The sequence below is a fragment of the Mobula hypostoma genome, chromosome 2 (genome assembly GCF_963921235.1).
Source record: "Mobula hypostoma chromosome 2, sMobHyp1.1, whole genome shotgun sequence".
NCBI classification, from domain to species: domain Eukaryota; kingdom Metazoa; phylum Chordata; class Chondrichthyes; order Myliobatiformes; family Myliobatidae; genus Mobula; species Mobula hypostoma.
Window position 1 is genome coordinate 4,227,051 of NC_086098.1, and position 18,386 is coordinate 4,245,436.

At 43.5% G+C, this 18,386-nt stretch overlaps 1 protein-coding gene across 1 annotated transcript in view; it reads right to left on the minus strand.

The window, feature by feature from the left end:
* Nucleotides 1–18,386, minus strand: part of klhl32 (kelch-like family member 32) — a 276,783-nt gene that overhangs the window by 145,765 nt on the left and 112,632 nt on the right. Inside the window, exon 7 of the mRNA XM_063069988.1 lies at nucleotides 15,296–15,511. Coding sequence (XP_062926058.1) covers nucleotides 15,296–15,511 — 216 coding nt within the window. The remainder of the gene's footprint in view (nucleotides 1–15,295; nucleotides 15,512–18,386) is intronic.

Consider the following 18,386-nt stretch of genomic DNA (forward strand, 5'->3'; position numbering starts at 1 on the left):
CCTCTCATCATTTTATACACCTCTATCAGGTCACCTCTCATCCTCCATCGCTCCAAGAAGAAAGGACCAAGTTCACCCAACCTGTTTTCATAAGGCATGCTCCCCAATCCAGGCAACATCCTTGTAACTCTCCTCCTCACCCTTTCTATGATTTCCACATCCTTCCTGTAGTGAGGTGACCAGAACTGAGCACAGTACTCCGAGTGGGGTCTGACCAGGGCCCTATATAGCTGCAACATTACCCCTCGGCTCTTAAACTCAATCCCACGATTGATAAAAGCCAATGCACCGTATGCCTTCTTAGCCACAGAGTCAACCTGTGCAGCAGCTTTGAGTGTCCTATGGACTCAGACCCCAAGATCCCTCTGATCCTCCACACTGCTGAGTCTTACCATTAATACTATATTCTGCTGTCATATTTGACCTACCAAAATGAACCACTTCACAATTATCTGAGTTGAACTCCATCTGCCACTTCTCAGCCCAGTTTTGCATCCAATCAACATCCCGCTGTAACATCTAACAGCCCTCCACACTATCCACAACACTCCCAACCTTTGTGTCATCAGCAAATTTACCAACTCATCCCTCCACTTCCTAATCCAGATCATTTATAAAAATCACGAAGAGTCGGGGTCCCAGAACAGATCCCTGAGGTATACTACTGGTCACCGACTTCCATGATCCGTCTACGACCACTCTTTGCCTTCTCTGGGCAAGCCAATTCTGGATCGACAAAGCAAGGTCCCCTTGGATCCCATGCCTCCTTACTTTCTCAATAAGCCTGGCATGGGGTACTTTGTCAAATGCCTTGCTAAAATCTTGTTGTTTGTTACGTCTCCCCTCTCACTGAGAAACGGAGACACCTCTTTCTCCCTTATAAGGGAGAGAGCGAGCCTGTGGTATGTCGAATACCGGGTGAACAAGTAAACTTTGGGGTAACTGCAAGTCTGTGTCTTTGCTGTTCCTTTGCTCACACTTGAGTGCTCGGTGGTGGGTGCCAATGCTTTTTTTTGCTGGTGGGGGGAGGAGGGGTCGTTGCTTGCTGCTTCTTACACGCAGGAGGGAGGGGAGCTGGAGGGGACTTTGGGGTTCTAACATTTAACTGTCATTCATTCTTTGGGGCACTCCTCTGTTTTTGTGGATGTTTGCGAATAAAAAGCATTTCAGGATGTATATTGTACACATTTCTCTGACATTAAATGTACCTTTGAAATCTTTGATATGAAATCCTAGTACAGACTGGGCTACATAAACCAGTCCAGTGCTTCAATATGCACAAGAGATTCTGCAGATGCTGGAAACCTAGACCAACACACATAAAATGCTGGAGAAACTCAGCAGGTCAGGCAGCATCTACAGAAATGAATCAACAGTTGAGGTTTGGGGCTGAGGCCCTTCATCAGGACTGGAAAGGAAGGGGGAAGCAGCCAGAATATGAAGGTGGGGTGGGTGGGCAGGGAAGGGGCATAAAGTGAGAAGCTGGGAGGTGACAGGTGAAACCAGGTGAGGGGGAAGGTGGGTGGGTGGGAGAAGGAAATGAAGTAAGAAGCTGGGAAGTGATAGGTGGGAAGGTAAAGGGCTGACAAAAAAGGAATCTGACAGAAGAGAGTGGACCATGGGAGAAAGGGAAGGAGGAAGGGCACACAGAGGAGGTGGTGGGTAGGTGAGGAGAAGAAAATGGGAGAGAGGGCTACTTGAGCGGAAAATAGGAAAAGACAGATGGGGGAAGGCTGAGTAATTACCGGAAGTCAGAGAAATCAATGTTCATGTCATCAGATTGGGGGCTACCCGGAGAGAAAGTGAGGTGTTGCTCCACCAGCCTTAAAGTGTCCTCATCATGGCAGTAGAGGAGGTCATGGACTGACGCGTCAGAATGAAAACGGGAAGTTGAATTGAAATGGGTGCCAGCAGGAAATCCCACCATTTGTGATGGATGCAGCCAAACGAAGTAGTTCCCTGATCCACATCGGGTTTCCCAACAAAGAGGAAGCCGCAGAAACAGTAGATGATGTGTCAGTGCTGTAGTGAGGGAACAGTATATTTTCCTCACAAATGAGGTGGTGATCTGAGTGCTTGCGGCATCTGTGGAACAGCAGCACAAGCTTTCACCCTCTTTCTCCAACCTCAGATCAAATCTGCCCAACAGCTAATTCAATATAATGGTTGATGGTAGGCAATTGGCAGATTTAATGCTGGAAAAAGTTCCCAACTGAACTCCAGTGGATAAGAATGATCTAAAGATTAATACGGTCCATGTCTATTAAGCCTTCAGGCAACCAGTAAGTCAATTATTCAAAGATATAGGCAGATAGTTTAAAACTAGACCGATCAAGCCCATGAGTTCTATTACCAAAGCACTAAAATATCAATTAACATACATCAAAGTTGCTGGTGAACGCAGCAGGCCAAGCAGCATCTATAGGAAGAGGCGCAGTCGACGTTTCAGGCCGAGACCCTTCGTCAGGACTAACTGAAGGAAGAGTGAGTAAGGGATTTTATAGACATAAACCACAATACTACAGTAATTATGATCAAGGTGACCTCACAGTATCTTAAAACAAATGTGCTTTTGTTTCTTAAACAAATCCACCCAGAATGAGGGATTGGGACAAGTAGAAACATAATATTTTTAGTATGAGATTTAAGATTTACCCCAAGTAAAGTAAAACTCCAAAAAAAAATTAAAACCACAAAGCTCAAAAAATGCAATAGTACACCCCATTCTATAAAAGAACAAGAAGTGGAAATAGGACTGAGTATATCAGTTATAGATGTTGTTTGCTTCATTTACAAACTTCTCCCCTGCTGGGTCTTATCCACACCTTCTTATCCTGACATCTTCCCCTTTCCTTTCCAGTCCTGATGAAGAGTCTTGGCCTGAAATGTTGACTGTTTATTTATTTCCATAGATGGTACCTGATCCCTGCTGAGTTGCTCTGGGTGGGTGGATAGGGGTGGGTGTGTGTGTGTGTGTGTGTGTGTGTGTGTGTGTGTGTGTGTGTGTGTGTGTGTGTGCGTGCGTCAGACAGGGAGAGAGAGAGAGAGATACATAGATAGTGTGTGTGGGTATTTCAAGATTTCTGAGTTCCTCCAGCAATTTGTTTGTTTTACTCGGATGATATCATCACATCACCTTTCTAACTGTTGCTGTTAATTCTTTACATTCTCCAGAAACATTTTGTAATTGTTTTCTACGAAATGTCAAGCCAATTTGCAGGAGGCGAGCAGCTGGGTGACTGTCAGGAGAAATGGAAGTGTGAATAGGCTGTTGCCACAGAGCACCCCTGTGGCCATTCCCCTCAATAAGTAGTATACCATTTTGGATATTGTTATGCGGGATGAGCTCCCAGGGGAATGCCACGGAGACCGGGTTACTGGCACTGGGCACGGGTCCGTGGTGCAGAAGCGAAAGAGGGAGAAGAAGGGAGCGGTCGTTATAGGGGACTCGATAGTGAGGGGAACAGACAGGAGATTCTGTAGATGTGAACGGTATGTTGCCTCCCAGGTGCCAGGGTCAGGGATGTCTCGGATCATGTCCACAGCATTTTGGAGAGGGAGGAGAGAAGCCAGATGTCTTTCTACATATTGGTACCAATGACCTAGGAAGGAAAAGCAAAGAGGCCCTGAAGAGAGAATTCAGAGAGCTAGGTAGAAAGCTGAGAAGCAGGGTCTCCCGGATAGTAATTTCTGGATTGCTTCAGGGTAGTAACTACCTGAGTCAAATGCCAGTGAGGGTAGAAACAGGATGATTTGGCTGATAAATATGTGACTGAGAACCTGGTGTGGGGGTAGGGTTTCAGGTTCTTAGATCATTGGGATCTTTTCTGGAGGAGGTATGGCCCGTACTAAAGTGCAGCCCGAGGGGGACTGATATTCTCGCAGGCAGGGTTGTTAAGCTGTTGGGACGGGCTAAGTTAATTTGGCGGGGGTATGGGAACTGGCGTGAAGGGACTCAGGTTAGGATGGATGGTAAAAAAGCAAAGACAGCATCCAGTCAGACTGTCAGGAAGGGCAGGCAGATGAGAGGACAAAACTGCAGCCAGTAGGGTGAGTATCAGTGTATCAGGGATGCAGAATCTAAAAGGGTAGGGAAACAATATTCAAAGTGTTATATCTCAAAGCACTGAGTATAAGAAATAAGGTGGTGATCTTGTTGCACATTAAAGATTGCCAGGTATGATGTTGTGACTATCACTGAATTGTGACTGAAGGATGGTTGCAGCTGGGAGCTGAATGTCCAAGATTACACATTATATCGGAGGGATAGGACGGTAGGCAGAGGGGGTAGTGTGGCTCTACTGGTAAAGAATGGCATAAAATCATTAGGATGATGTGGCATAGGATTAGAAGATGTTGAATTCTTGTGGGTTGATTAAGAAACCGCAAAGGTAAAAGGACCCTGATGGCATTTATATACAGGCCTCCCAACGGTGGCTGGGACATGGACCACAGATTACAATGGGAAATAGAAAAGGCGTGTCAAAATAGCAATGTTAATAAAGTGGCCACTGAGTGTAAATCTTACTCTGAACAGGAATGCTGTGACAATCTTCTTTAAATGAGAAAATGTTTGATGTCTATACAGCTGAATGATCACAATTGTACATGTGAATTGTTTGACTTTGTAATCCAGACATTCCTTCCTCAATATCTTGAATAACCCAATTAACAAAGCAGAATATTTCAAAGAAAGCTTATCAAATGAAAATTAATAGTCAATAAATAATTAATAAAATGACTTGAGCCTATTTGGGAAGAACTTCAGAGTCTTAGAAGACAGGCAGTGAGTCAGATGAGGTCTTTCTCTGACATTAAAGAGAGGTTCAGTTGCTCGATTACAGACCAATGTGGTCATGCTGGAAATGAGTCCCCTCTCCCAAATACCACTGCTCCAAACTGCAGCAAAGTGTGATGAAACGAAGATAGAGCATAAAACAGAACAGCACAATACAGGCCCTTCAGCCCATGATATTGTGCTGACCTTTTAATCTGCTTTAAGATCAAACTGACCCTTTCCTCCCACACAGCCCTCCATTTTAATTCAAACATTTTGAAAAGACAATTGACAGTTAGTATACATATGAAATTTAAATCCACAATGGTCTCACAATAACGTGACAAATATAAGACCATAAGATATAGCAGCAGAAATAGGCCATTTGACCCATCAAGTTTGCTCCACCATTCAATCATGGGCTGATCCAATTCTTCCAGTCATCCCCACTCCCCTGCCTTCTCCCCAGAACCTTTGATGCTCTATCTCCGCCTCAAATGCACCCGATGACTTGGCCTCCACAGCTGCTCGTGGCAACAAATTCCACAGATTTACCACCCTCTGACTAAAGTAATTTCTCTGCAACTCAAATTCCAAATGGACGTCCTTCCATCCTGAAGTCCTAGACTCCCCTGCCATAGGAAATAACTTTGCCACATCTAATCTGTTCAGGCCTTTTAACATTTGTAATGTTTCTATGAGATTCCCCCTCATTCTCTTGAACTCCAGGGAATACAGCCCAAGAGCTGCCAGACATTTCTCATACGGTAACCCTTTCATTCCTGGAATCATTCTCGTGAATTTTCTCTGAATCCTCTCCAATGTAAGTATACCCTTTCTAAAATAAGGAGCCTAAAACTGCACACAATACTCCAAGTGTGGTCTCACGAGTGCCTTATAGAGCCTCAACATCACATCCCTGCTCTTATATTCTATACCTCTAGAAATGAATGCCAACATTGCATTTGCCTTCTTCACCACCAACTCAACCTGGAGGTTAACCTTAAGGGTATCCTGCACGAGGACTCCCAAATCCCTTTGCACCTTTGCATTTTGAAATCTCTCCCCATCTAAATAACAGTCTGCCAGTTTATTTCTTCCACCAAAGTGCATGACCATACACTTTCCAACATTGTATTTCATTTGCCACTTCTTGGCCCATTCCCCTAAATTATCAAAGTCTTTCTGCAGGCTCCCTGTTTCCTCAACACTACCCGCTCCTCCACCTATCTTTGTAACATCGGCAAATTTAGCCACAAATCCATTAATCCCATAGTCCAAGTCATTGATGTACATCGAAAAAAGCAGCAGTCCCAACACCGACCCCTATGGAACTCCACTGGTAACCAGCAGCCAGCCAGAATAGAATCCCTTTATTCGCACTCTCTGTTTTCTGCCGATCAGCCGATGCTCCACCCATTCTAGTAACTTCCCTGTAATTCCATGGGCTCTTACCTTGTTAAGCAGCCTCATGTGCGGCACCTTGTTGAAGGCCTTCTGAAAATCCAAGTACACCACATCTACTGCACCTCCTTTGTCTAACCTGCTTGAAATTTCCTCAAAAAATTGCAGTAGGATTGTCAGGCAGGATTTTCCTTTCAGGAAACCATGCTGCTTTGGACTATCTTGTTATGTGCTTCTAGGTACTCCGTATTCCTATCCCTAACAATCGATCCCAACAACCTCCCAACCACTGATGTCAGGCTAACTGGTCTATACTTTCCTTTCTGCTGCCTCAAACCCTTCTTAAGTAGCGGGGTAACATTTGCAATTTTCGAGTCATCCGGTACAATGCCAGAATCTATCGATTCTTGAAAGATCATTGTTAATGCCTCCGCAATCTCTCCAGCTACTTCCTTCAGAACCAAAGGGTGCATTCCATCAGGTCCAGGAGATTTATCCACCCTCAGACCATTAAGCTTCCTGAGCACCTTCTCAGTCGTAATTCTCACTGCACATATTTCACTTCCCTGACACTCGTGAATGTCCAGTATACTGCAGATGTCTTCCACTGTGAAGACTGATGCAAAATATGCATTCAGTTCCTCTGCCATCTCTGCATCTCTCATTACAATATCTCCAGCATCATTTTCTATTGATCCTATATCTACCCTCAACTCTGTTTCACCCCTTATATATTTAAAAAAAACGCTTTTAGTATCTTCTTTGATATTAGTTACTAGCTTCCTTTCATAATTGATCTTTTCTTTCCTAACGATCTTCTTAGTTTCCTTGTGCAAGTTTTTAAAAGCTTCCCAATCCTCTCTCTTCCCACTACCTTTGGCTTCCTTGTATGCCCTCTCTTTTGCTTTTACTTTGGCTATGACTTCACTTGTCAGCCACGGTAGTGTCCTTCTTCCATTCGAAAATTTCTTATTAGGAATATATCTGTCTTGCACTTCCCTCATTTTTTGAAGAAACTCTAACCATTGCTGCTCTGCTGTCCTTCCTGTTTGTGTCCCTTTCCAGTCAACTTTGGCCAGTTCCCCTCTCATGCCATTGTAATTTCCTTTATTCCACTAAATTACCGACACATTGGAATTTAGCTGCTTCTTCTCAAATTTCAATGTGAACTCGATCATATTGTGATCACTGTTCCCTAAAGGTTCCTTAACCTTAAGCTCTCTTATCACCACTGGATCATTGCACAACACCCAATCCAGCACAGCCGATACCCTAGTGGGCTCAACAACAAGCTGTTCTAAAAAGCCATCTCTTACACATTCTACAAGTTCTCTCTCTTGAGGTCCAGTACTGGTCTGGTTTTTCCAATCCACTTTCATGTTAAAATCACCAACAATTATCATGACAATACCGTTCTGACATGCCTTTTCTATCTCCTGCTGTAATTTGTAATCCACATCCCGACTGCTGTTTGGAGCCCTGTATACAACTGCCATTAGGGTCCTTTTACCCTTGTCATTTCTTAACTCAACCCATGGAGACTCTACACCTTCCGATCCTATGTCATCCCTTTCTAATGATTTAATATTATTTTTTATACACAGGGCCACACCACCCCTCTGCCTACCAAACTATCTTTCTGATACACTGTATACCCTTGGACGCTCAGCTCCCAATGGCAGCCATCCTTTAGCCAAGTTTCAGAGATGGCCACAACGTCATACTTGCCCATCTGCAGCTGAATTTCAAGATCGCCCATTTTATTTCTTATGCTGCATGCATTCAAATATAACGTTTTCAGTCCAGTATTTGTTCCTTTCTGTTTTAATTGCACCATGCCTCTATTGCCCTGTAACTCATCCCACTGGCTGTGATTGTGCCTCATCTCCTGCCTGTCCTTTCTAGCATCTCTGTTGCATGCTATCTTTGATTAATTTCTGTTTTCCCCTTCCACAGCCCTATCACTCCAGTTCCCATCCCCCTGCCAAATTAGTTTAAACCCTCACTAACAGCTGTATTAAACTTGCCTGCTAGGATATTGGACCCTTTTGAGTTCAGGTGTAACCCATCCTTTTTGTACAGGTCGTACCTCCCCCAGAAGATGCCCCATTGATCCAGAAACCTCAAGCCCTGCCCCCTACACCAGTCTCTCAGCCATGCATTAATATGCCTGATCATGCTATTCTGTGCTCATTAGCACGTGGCACAGGCAGCAATCCTGAGATTACTACCCTGGAGGTCCTGCTTTTCAGCTTCCTACCCAACTCACTGAAGTCTCTCTTCAGGACCTCCTCCCTTTTTCTACCTATGTCATTGTCAACATGTACCAAGACTTCTGGCTGTTCACCCTCTCCTTCAGAGTACTCTGCACCTGATCCAAGACATCCCGGACCCTGCACCTAAGAGGCAACACACCATGTGGGTATCTCTATCAGGCTGACAGAACCTCCTGTCTGTTCCCCTCACTGTGGAATCCCCTATGACTACCGCATTCCAGATCTTTCTCTTTCCCTTCTGCACCACGGAACCAGCTTGGTGACAGAGACCCGATCACCGTGGTCATCCTCTGTCAGGTCACCCCCCTCAGCAGCATCCAAAACGAGATAACGATTACTGAGGGGGATGGCCACAGGGGTGCTCTCTACTATCTGAGCTCTTCCCTTCCCTGACAGTCACACACTTATCTAACTCCTGCAGTTAAAATATAAAATCTGACCAGGGACAAAAATGTCAATTAGATGAACTTGGAGTACTGTGTGCATTTCTGGTCACCACCTGACAAAAATATCAGTCAGATTGAAAGAGTACAGAGAAAATTTACAAGGGTTTTTGCTGAGACTTGAGGTCCTGAGTTATAGGGAAAAGTTGAATAAGTTAGGATTTTATTCCCTTACCTGAGAAGATGTAACGTGCGTGAACCTCATAGTGGGCAGGCTACAGGACACAGCAAAAGTCAATGTTTGTCTCTATTTCCCTGATTAAAGCTCCCGTTGTTCACTGATTAAAGCAACGAGAGTGATTGAAACGTCAGGGCAAGTGTGGAGGGTGAGCACTGGTTGTTTGTCTTTTCATCGCTCTGCTACGCTACGAGAGAGGGGAGAGCCTGCTGCTGCAGAGAGTGTTGCCCAGGTTTTTTCTGTGTTTTGGATGTGCACTTGGACTGTAAATTCTTTTTTGCAGTTTTATAGTTTTTGTATTCTGTGTTTTTCCCCTGGTCTTTCTGGGAGTTTCTTTGTGCGGGGCGTGGGATTTAGAAGTTGATGTGTTTGAACCCTTTTGTTTGTTTTTTTGTGCAGGAGGGGGGATTTGGGAGTCGATGTGCCTGATCTGTTTTGCTTGGTGTTTGTGTGGGAGGTGGGATTAGGGGGTCGATACGCCTGATCTGTTTTGCTTGGTTTTGTGTGGGAGGTGGGATTAGGGGGTCGACATGCCTGATCTGTTTTTACTCGGTTTTTGTACTGAAGATGAGATTTGTGGGCTGATGATTGTGCTGCCTTTCTTTTTTTTTGGTCTCATGGCCAACCAGAGAACTGTAGGATTTCAGAGTTGTATACTTTGATAATAAAAAGAACCTTTGAACCGAGAGCATGGGAGAATGAGGGGAGAGTTAAAAGAGGTATACAAAATTATAGAGGTATAGATAGAGTAAATGCAGGTAGGCTGAGGTTGGGTGAGACAAGGATGAGAGGTCATAAGTTAAGGGTGAAGGTGAAATATTTAGGGAGAACATGAGGAGGAACTTCTTTCCTTTGAGGGTGGTGCTGCCAGCAGAGGAGAAAGATGTGGGTTTGATTTGAACATTTAGGAGAGATTTGGATTGGTACATGGATGGTAGGGGTATGGAGGGCTATGGTCCGGGTGCAGATTGCTGGGACTTCGCAGAATAATAGCTTGGCATGGACGAGTTGGTCCAAAAAGCCCTTTTTCTGTGCTGCAGTACTTTACGACTCTCTGACTATGACTATGAATATGAATTCTACAATTCAGGAAGGCAGCATGTTTAATTTTCATGCATAGCAGTCAGTGACTATCAGATCAAGAGCAAAAGTAAGGAAAATTAGCTCAAGTGTCCAGATAGGGATTACCTGTTCCTAGGTGCTACGTAGCTACCTACCGAGCATTTGCAGTGAGACCATAAGACGTAGGAGAATAGTTTTCGAGCATTCAGCCCAGCAAGAAGATTAGAGAGTTTAAGTGCATGGTTCAAGGATTGGTGTGGGAGAAGTTGGTTTAAAATCATGAGAAACTGGCACCACTATTGGGGAAGGAGGCAGCTGTTACTTTGGGACAGGCTCCACCTGAATTGTGACGGGACCTGATTCCTAGCGAATTGCCTAACGAGGGCTGTGGATAGGGATTTAAACTAAATAGTAGGGGGATGGGTTCAACAGATTGAAGAAGAATGGATAAGGTCAAAGAGAAAAGTGTGGAAAAAGATGAAGTGAAAGCAAAAGTTAAAAAAGTTAAGTAGGGGTGGGGTGCTGAAAAGTCAAGTGCAAAAGAGGCAAAGATTTTAAAAGCACACTGAGTGTAAGGGCACTTTATCTGAATGCCCGTAGTATTCGAAGCAAAGTCAGTGAATTTGAGGCACAAATCAGCATAAAGGGGTATGATTTAGTGACCATTACAGAAACATGATTCCAGGGTGGAGAGGATTGGGAATTAAATATCCAAGGATATCAGGTAGTATGGAAGGATAGGCAGGATAGCACTCTTGATTAAGGATGAGTTCAGGGCAATAGTGAGAGACGATATAAGATCGAAGGAGCAGAATGTTGAATCCATCTGAGCAGAGATTAAGAATAGTAAAGGGAAAAAAAACCACTGGTGGGAGTTGTCTATCGGTCACCGAATAATAACGTTAAAGTGGCACAGGCAATGAACAGAAATATCTGAGGCATGTAAGAATGGAACAGCAGTTATCTTGGGGGGCTTTAACTTGCACATAGATTGGGTGAATCAAGTTGGTCGAGGCAGTCTTGAGGACTTCACGGAATGCATAGACTGCATCCATGATGGCTTTCTTGAACAGCATGTTACTGAACCTACAAGGGAACATGCTATCTCAGATCTCCTCCTGTGCAACGAGACACATAAAATTAGCAATCTTATAGTTAGGGATCCTCTTGGAAAGAGTGATCACAGAATGACTGATTTTCTCATACAAATGGAGTATGTAATAGTCTGAACTAAAACCAGAGTATTATGCCAAAACAAGGGAGACTACAACGGGATGAGGGAGGAGTTGGATAAGGTAGACTGGGAACACAGGCTAAATGGTGGGATGGTTGAGGAACAGTGGGAGACTTTCAAAGAGATTATTCATGGTGCTCATCAAAAGTATATTCCAGTTAAAAGCAAGGGCAGTAAGGGTGGGGAGAGCCAGCCATGGATAACTAAGGAAATAAAAGAAGGCATTAAACTAAAGGCTCATGCCTACAAAGTCACCAAGAGTAGTGGGAAACTGGAAGATTGGGAAAACTTTAAAAAGCAACAAGGAACCACTAAATGAGCAATAAAGAAAGGGAAGATATCATTTGCTACATACAACTTTTGGTTCTACAGAGCAACCCCCACAAGTTGCTCCGATACTGTCTACTGTACTGGCTGCATATGGTAAAGGTCACGAAGCCTCAACTTACTATTCAGCTTTAACACAAAAGGGACAAATTTCCGTTGGGTCTTAAAAGGGCATGGGAAAAAGACCTGAGTGTGACTTTTGAGAAAAAGGAGTAAGAGAAAATTTGCAAAAATGTCAAAACAATGTCAAGAGACCTTATTCAGTTTAAGACTCTACACCGTTTCTATTGGACTCCAGCAAGGTTACATAGATTAGGGTTGAAAAACACCCCTGAATGCTGGCGCTATAAGGCGGATAAAGGGGACTTAGTACATGCTCTCTGGTCCTGTCCCAGAATTCAAGAATTTGGATTAGGGTACATAAGTATATTGGTGAAGTTTCGGGTATTCAACTCCCTTTCTGCCCCAGACTTTTCGTCTTGGGAGACGCAATTGGGGTACTTGGGGATAAAGACTCTCAAAATTGGATCCAGATAGGTATAATGGTAGGAAGACAAATCATACTTAGAGGCTGGAGAACTTGGGGGGAACCATCATTTCAGGAGTGGGTCACAGTAAGAGCAAAGTGGCAGCTTTTGAATGTATGTCTTACAGTTTGATAGATTGGACATCTATACACAAAAATGGGGCAAATATTTATGTTTCCTGGGGGGGGATAGCAGTGAATGTAGTGGTGAAGCATATTGCTGAATGGCAGTCTTTTCTGTTATTAAAGGTCTAATAGACCCATATGGTTATTATATTGATATTTATTTCTGCCATGTTTGTTTTTTTATTTTATGGACAATTTTATGTTTTGTAAGCTATGATTTACCTAACTTCAACACTGACTCAAGGGTCCAGGGAAAATATAGTGAAAGAATTCAATAAAATTTAAATCATTAAAAAAAAGAAAGGGGAGATAGATTTTGAAAGTAAACTAGCATAAAATATAAAAACAGATAGTAAAAGTTTTCTATAATTATATGAAGTGGAAAAAGGTGGCTAAAGTGGACGCGAGTCACTTACAGGACGATAAGGGGGACTTGATATTGGGTAATGAGGAAATGGCTAAGGCTTTGAATGACCATTTTGTGTTAGTTTTCACGGTGGAGGACATGTCTAACATGCCGAAGAGAGATGTTACGGATGTGATAGGAGGTGAAGACCTCGATACAGTAGCTATCACTAAAGAGGTAGTGCTGAGAAAACCTGTGGGGCCTGAAGACAGACAAGTCCTCTGGTCCTGATGGAATGCATCCCAGGGTACTGAAAGAAATGACTGAGGTTATAGTAGAGGCTTTGGTGACAATTTACCAAAAGTCTCTGGACTCTGGGCTGGTAGATAGGAAGAAGACAAATTTCACACCACTATTCAAAAAAGGATTTAGGTAAAAGGCAGATAACTATAGACCAGTTAGTTTAACATCTGTAGCTGGGAAAATGCTTGAAGCTATCATCAAAGAAGAAATAGCAAGGCATCTGGAAAGAAATAGATCCATCAGGCAGACACAGCATGGATTCAGTAAAGGCAGGTCCTGTTTGATAAACTTACTGGAGTTCTTTGAGAATATAGTGAGCACAGTGGATAGAGGGGAACAGAGGGACGTCACTTACTTGGATTTCCAGAAGGCGTTTGATACGGTGCCACATAAAAGACTTATCCATAAGATAAGAATGCATAGAGTTGGGCTGATGTATTAGCATGGATAGAGGATTGATTAACTAGTAGAAAGCAGAGAGTTGGTATACATGGGTGTTATTCTGGTTGGCAATCAGTGGTGAGTGGTGTGCCACAGGGATCGGTGCTGGGCCTGCAACTGTTCACAATTTACATTAACGATTTGGAAGAGTGGACCCAGTGTTGTATATCTAAGTTTGATGATGATGCAAAACTTGTGCAGCGGATATGTAGAGTCTGTAAAGGGATATAAATAGGTTAAGTGAGTGGGCAAGGGTCTGGCAGATGGAGTACAATGTTGGTAAATGCAAGGTCATCCACTTTAGAAGGAAAAATGGAAGATCAGATTATTACGTAAATGATTAAAGATTGCAGCATGCTGTCGTGCAGAAGGACTGGAGAGTACTTGTGCATGAATCACACAAGGTTGGTTTGCAGGTGCAGCAGGTTATCAAGAAAGCAAATGGAATGTTGGCTTTCACTGCTAAAAGGTTTGAATTTAAGAGCAGGGAGGTTATGCTGCAACTGTACAGGGTACTGGTGAGGCTGCACCTGGAGTACTGTGTGCAGATCTGGTCTCCTTACTTGAGGAAGGATATACTGGCTTTGGAGGCGGTGCAGAGGAGGTTCACCAGGTTGATTCCAGAGATGAGGGGATTAGACTATGAAGAGAGATTGAGTCGCCTGGGATTGTACTCGAGGGAAATCAGCGGAATGAGAGGAGATCTTATAGAAACATATAAAGTTATGAAAGGGATAGATAAAATAGAGGCAGGAAAGTTGTTTCCACTGGTAAGTGAAACTAGAACTAGGGGACATAGCCTCAAGATTCAGAGGAGTAGGTTTAGGGCAGAGATGAGGAGGAACTGCTCTTCCCAGAGAGTGGGGAATCTATGGAATTTTCTGCCCAATGAAGCAGTAGTGGATACCTCAGTAAATATGTTTAAGACAAGTTTGGATAGATTTTTGCATAGCAAGGGAATTAATGGTTATGGGAAAGAAGGCAGGTAGGTGGAGATGAGTCCATGGTCAGATCAGCCACGACCTTATTGAATGGTGGGGCAGGCTCGACAGGCTAGATGACCGACTCCTGCTCCTATTTCTTATGTTCTTAAATCTGCTCCACCATTCAGTCATGACTGATTTATTTTCCCTCTCATTCTCCTGCCTCCTCTTCATAACTTTTGACATCCTGACTAATCAAGGGCCTATCAGCCTCCGCTTTAAATACACTCGATAAGTTGGCCTCCACAGCCGTCTGTGGCAATGAATTCCAGAGATCCGTCACCCTTTACCTAAAGAAATTCCTCATCATCTGTGTTTTAAATGGATGTCCCTTGTTCTGAGGCTCTGATCTGCTCCTGGTATCTCCTGCAACTGAAAACATCCTCTGCATGACCAGTCTGTCTAGGCCTTTCAATATTCACTTGGTTTCCTCATTCATCTAAACTCCAGCAAATTCACGCCCAAAGTCATCAAATGCTTTACATACATTAACCCTTTCATCTTCCGATTCATTCCTGTAAACCAGCCTCTGTGCCCGCTGGTCCTGGACTCTCTCACTAAAGAAAACATCCTCTCCACGTTCACTCTATCTAGGCCTTCCAATATTCAAGAAGTTTCAATAATACCCCCTCCCAGCCCTTCTAAACTACAATGAGTACTGGCCCAGAGCCGCCAAAAGCTCTTCACTTCATTCCCGGGGTCTCTTACCGATAAAAGAACAGATTTGATGTAAACAGTGAAATAACCTGCACACTCAAGGATCAGACAAGAATACCCACAAACTTCATCACATTAACCTACAGGAAAATGAAACACTTCTACAAGGAGCAGGCTTCAGGTATTGAAACACACCTTGGCTTTTGCCCTACCTGCCATATCTTTTCCTCACTCAGGGATGTCAGGTGATCACTCTTTAAAACTTCTCGAAGCAGCCTATAAGGGAGAGCCATGACCTTATCTGGGTGGTTCTTCAACAGTTCGGAAAGGTGTTTGACCAGGAAATTCACCACAGCTTCCTCCAACAGTGTGAGGTTAAATAGGTCAGCAAGTTTATATAAATCCAGATAATTAAAACTGGTCAGCTCCTGGGAAAACAAAAAGAAAATGGCACTCCTGTCACTCAAATTAACAGAGTGTGCAAGGTAATACAATTTCACAATTATCTATTTCATATTATTACCTGCTAGTACTCCAGTAATTACATTACGAAGTGCCTAATGGCATTGGAAAATGTCACGACAGAGAGAAAGTGAGTCTTTGGATATGGGAGCTACCCCAGACAAACTTCATGTGAGCCCATACAAAGAAACAGATTGCAGCCTCTGGGTCACTGTTGTATGATTCGATGGAGTCTTTTTTTATTTAGAGAAACAAATGTAGTATCACAAAGACAAGAATATCTGTAGATAAGACCATAAGACCACGAGATATAGGAACAGAATTGAGGCCATCTGGCTTATCGAGTCTGCTCCACCATTTTGTCATGGCTGATCCAATTTTCCTCTCAGTCCCAATCTCCTGTTGTCTCCCATATCCCTTCATGCCCTGACCAATCAAGAATCTATCAACCTCTGCCTTAAATATACATAAAGACAGCTGCCTGTGGCAAAGAATTCCCAGAATCACCACTCTCTGGCTAAGGAAATTCCTCCTCATCTCCATTCTAAAAGGACATCCCTCTATTCTGAGGCTGTGTCCTCTGGCCTGAGACTCCCTTGCCTTAGGAAACATCCCCTCCACCTCCACTCTGTCAACACCTATGCAGATGCTGGAAAGCCATAGCAACACACAAAATGCTGGAGGAAATCAGCAGACCAGCCAGCATCTGTGGAGAGGAATAAAGAGTCAACATTTCAGGCTGAGTCCCTTCATCAAGCCAGGTGCTTTGAGATCCAGCTCCTTAGAGACCGCGTTAGGAAACTGAAGCTGCAGCTGATGACTTTCAGCTTGCTCCAGAAAGTGAATCAGTGATAGACAGGAGCTACAGGGAGGTAGTGACCCCGAGGCTACAGGAGACAGATAAATAGGTGACTGTCAGGAGAGGGAAGGGAGAATGTCAGATAGTGGAGAGCACCCCTGTGGTCAATCCCCCTCAACAATAAGTACCCCATTTTGAGTACTGTTGCGGGGGGAAGCAACAATGGCCGTGCCTCTGGCGCCGAGTCTGACCCTGTGGCTCAGAAGGGTAGGGAAAGGAAGAGGCTGGCAGCAGTGATAGGGGACTGTATAGTCAGAGGGACAGATAGGCAATTATGTGGATATGAAAAGGAAACATGGGCGGTAGTTTGCCACTCAGGTGCCAGGGTCCGAGATGTTTCTGGACACATCCACAACATCCTGAAAAATGAGGGTGAGCAGAAGAAGTTGTAGTACATTTTGGTACCAATGACATAGGAAAAAAAAGGGACGAGGTCCTGAAAAAACAATATAGGGAATTAGGAAGGAAGCTGAGAAGCAGGACCTCAAGGGTAGTAATATGGGGATTACTGCCTGGGTCATGCAACAGTAAGGATAGGAATAGAATGAGGAGCCAGATAAATGCGTGGCTGAAGAATTGGAGCAAGGGACAGTGATTCAGAGCTGTGCGAGTGGTTTAAACTAATATGACAGGGGAATGGGAACCAATATGATAGAGCAGAAGATGAGCCAGCTGCTTTACAAGTAGATGATGGATGTAACAGGATGTAAGGAAGGACATACATATGAACTTAATGGGTAATTTGCATCCGTCTTCACTGTGGAAGGTATTAGCAGCTTGCCAAAGGCCCGTGAGTGCCAGGGAGCCATTACTATTAAAAAGGAAAAAGAGTTGGGCAAACCCAAAGTTAGATAGGTTACCTGGTCCAGATGGACCACATCCCAGAGACCTGAGAGGGTTGTTGAAGAGATATCAGATGCTTTGGTCATGATCTTTCAAGAATCGTTTGATTCTGGCATGGTCCTGGTGGACTGGAAAATTGCAAATGTCTTTCCTGTATGTTAGCAACCAGAACTGTACACGATACTCTAAATTAGACCTCATCGATGTCTTACGGAATTTTTGAACCTGGCTTTATCAATCTGAGGTCCGGTTCAAAAACAAAATATCACTGGAAGGAAAGTAGACTGATCTGCAATAATGCAGAAGATGAATAAAAACATTTCTTTCAGTACAACTGGAATGTATGTGAAATTCTACCTCAATATGCATGACTGAAGTCTGGATTTCCTTCACAAAGGGTAACTTCAGAATAAAGCCCTGATTCCTTCAATAAAATTCAAACAAATCTGAATTTCAGATCTATTGGCAGGAAATGAACATTGCATTCATTTGCCTGTCAAGGATACAAGGCAGAGGTCTAACCTGCTTGCAGATAGCAGTCTTAATAATCCATCCACATAGCAAAGATTTTGCAAACACTTACAGGATAAACTTTGCATTTTATCATTGAAGATATTATGATAATATGCCAAGTAGGCCAGATAACTGCCCAACCTCACCTGGAAGGTGCTGCTTGGATGTTTGTTATTACTTCAAAGCTTTCTCTCTCTCTGTCTCTAAATGAGGACAAAATGAGAAACCCAATCTGCTTGAATTAAATAAAACAAAATGTACCATAGAGTCAGACAGTGGCTGAGGAACAGACAGCCAGCTGGTGAGATAAAACAAGGCTTTAGTAATGAGAAATGCAGGGTCCTGATCAGCAACCCACTGAATGCTGAAAAGGTCAAACGGGAACCGAGACAGTTTTGATCTTGAGAGTTGTGATCATGTTTTTCAAACTGCAGATTACTGAAATACAAAAAAAAATTTCTTTAATATCGACTTTACACCGTGTAGTGAAATGAAGCAAAAAGCGTTGCCACTTGTGGAAAGTCGGGCAGACTCTATCAAACCGATCCTCTGTAGCTGACACTAAACTGATGTTTAACTCGCAGATAACGTGGTAGGAACAAATCTGCAGGGCCCAGGGATCATCT